This window comes from Oratosquilla oratoria, chromosome 32 (assembly GCF_046742065.1).
Source record: "Oratosquilla oratoria isolate Oo_2021 chromosome 32, ASM4674206v1, whole genome shotgun sequence".
NCBI classification, from domain to species: Eukaryota; Metazoa; Arthropoda; class Malacostraca; order Stomatopoda; family Squillidae; genus Oratosquilla; species Oratosquilla oratoria.
In genome coordinates this window covers 42,048,393-42,050,892 of record NC_134808.1, presented here as the reverse complement: position 1 = coordinate 42,050,892, position 2,500 = coordinate 42,048,393, and the positions used below count along the sequence as shown (strand labels likewise).

The 2,500-nt window shown below is 35.3% G+C and overlaps 1 protein-coding gene across 2 annotated transcripts in view; it reads right to left on the bottom strand.

The window, feature by feature from the left end:
• Positions 1 to 2,500, bottom strand: part of Dpp10 (Dipeptidyl peptidase 10) — a 536,755-nt gene that overhangs the window by 22,337 nt on the left and 511,918 nt on the right. For both annotated transcript variants that reach the window (XM_076172201.1, XM_076172202.1), the window contains exon 5: positions 1,531 to 1,583. In XM_076172201.1, coding sequence (XP_076028316.1) covers positions 1,531 to 1,583 — 53 coding nt within the window. The remainder of the gene's footprint in view (positions 1 to 1,530; positions 1,584 to 2,500) is intronic.

The window sequence follows — 2,500 nt, the reverse complement described above, 5'->3', positions numbered from 1 at the left end:
TGCTGTACATATTAACATAATGTATAATATAAACGAGGATACAGTCACAGTGAGTGAAAAAAAACAACAACCTACGGTCTAGTCATCTCCTGCAAACCCAAGAAAGTAATCGATAAAAGGTGGACGTGTTTTGAATTATCGAGAGCTCCTCAAATGTCAACACCGTTGTCTATCGGCAGGCCACCATTGCCGGAGCCTCCGAGCACCTTGCGGAGGCCACGCCACTGTACGCTTACTCGGTGGAGCTCCTCGAAGACCTACCTGGAGCAATTTTCCTTTTGTTTTGACTGGGTATTCTATCCACTTTAGAACAAGTTATCCTTTCTCCGTCAAACTATCTTTTATCATGAGGGATTTTCTTATTTTTATTCTAACTGTTGCTAGGATACTCTATTTGTCTTAGTAATACTCCCCTTCCCTCCTTATGGAATTGGTTAAACATTTCAACGAATTTTTCGTGCAATTTTTAAAGACTAAATATCTAACTAAATATTTCACCTTCTCCATGCCAATAAGACCCCTATATTATGTTTATATTTTCCTAAAATCATCAACACCTGTTTTGACTCTATTCTTAATCACATCTTATTACATCTCGTTTTTCTCATAATTGTATCTCATTGAGTTTTCTTTTATTTCCTCTTCCTGAACCTCATGATCTCTTCTCTCTGATCAACTCCATCAGAATTTATTAAAAATGGCAAATACCGAAAAAATCTATCAAAGTAGACCATTATACTTTTATACAACGAGCGAAACGTAGTATTTTCAATAAAATTTTCATCCTCACTCTGTCCGTCAGAAATATTTCGTCTTCGACCAGATATTTCAATATTTTACTATTGTTTTAAACATTCATGTAAGACAAAGAATATAAGAACATAAGAATGAGGGAGACTACAAGAGACCATAAGGCCTACACTAGGGAGTACCATGTCCATTACCATCCATCATCCCCATCCATAAAGTTGTGTAACATTTTCTTAAAAACGACCTATAGTTTCAGCGCTCACTAATTGGTTATTAAGTCGATTCCATTTGTTAAACACTCTATTAGTAAACCAGTTCTTGCCTATTTTCTTCTTAAATCTAAACTTGTCCAATTTAAATCCATTACTGCGAGTACATCACATACATAATATGCAAATAATGAAGGTTGGTGAGTCAACAAAATCACTCTGGTATTTAAGTTTATATACAAATTACATTGAAACATTCTAAAGACTAAACAACAAAATGGCGTGATATACTGAAAAAATCTGTGAGTTTTTAAAAAAGACATCATAAGGTAGATCATTAATATCATGTAAGTACATACATATACCAAAGGCTTTTTTCCCCTGAGTCAGAAGCAGTGTCACAAGACACAGCAGATCCACAGCAAGGCCGCTTCATTAAATCGGCGACCCCTCCTCTCATGTAAGTATTGTGACTAAATACAAGACAGAGCCTTCAAGATTCACCCAAGAAATTAATATAGAGTATCATCAGAAATATCACAAAGTGAACGAAGAAATATGAAAAACTTACTGTTTTTCGATGTCGTACACGTAGTACTTCGCCTTGAACGAGTAACGGAAGATCTATGGGATAAACAAAGTGAATTATAAGTGATTTTTTGAAAATACGAAATGGAGCGTTAATGCCAATAGGCAATCTACATTAGAAAACGTTACATTATGAAAAAAGTCCAATATATTTGATGTGAATATTTTAGAAGTGATATCAATGTCCAGTATGATACATCACAAAACGATGCATTTCGTAATCATTCGACCATTGGTTAATATTTCCAATGTCTTTAGTTATATGATTCCATAATGTTTTTGTTCCTATTGCACGTCGATAGGTTTGTAACTCATAATACACATACTAATGCAATTCAATAGTTATTTCATGTATGGACAAATATACAGCAAGGTCGCAGTTTCAGTGTATGACTTCCGGCAGTATTTGCATTGACGAGTTAAACACTATGTGAGGACGAAGGCTTTATTTGTACGACGTTTCGTTTATTACAGCTTTTTCAAGTCAAGTACTTGAAAAAGCTATAATATACGAAACGTCGTTCAAATGAAGGCTCCGTCTTCACATGGGGTTTAAAGGGGCATTTAGACGGCCAAACGGTTTGACAAACCCGGTTTGTCAAACAAGTGTTTGAATAGATGTTTGACCGTGTGAATAGGGTATTTGGTTGTCAAACACGTTCGACAAACGTGATTGACGACCAAATACTCCATTCACACGGTCAAACATCACTTCAAACACTTGTCTGACAAACCGGGTTTGTCAAACTGTTCGACCGTGTAAATGGCCCTTAACTCGTCAGTCTTGTCGGCAACTGCTACTTTCTCGAAAAAGTATTTGTATTAATGACAAATTTTTTCTTGTATCTATTGTATTACATTTTATTCTGCAGGTAAATGTATTATTCATAGATATGAGTAATTATTCTTTTGGAGAAACAAATCAGTATCATCAGCAGGCAGTGGCTTATATT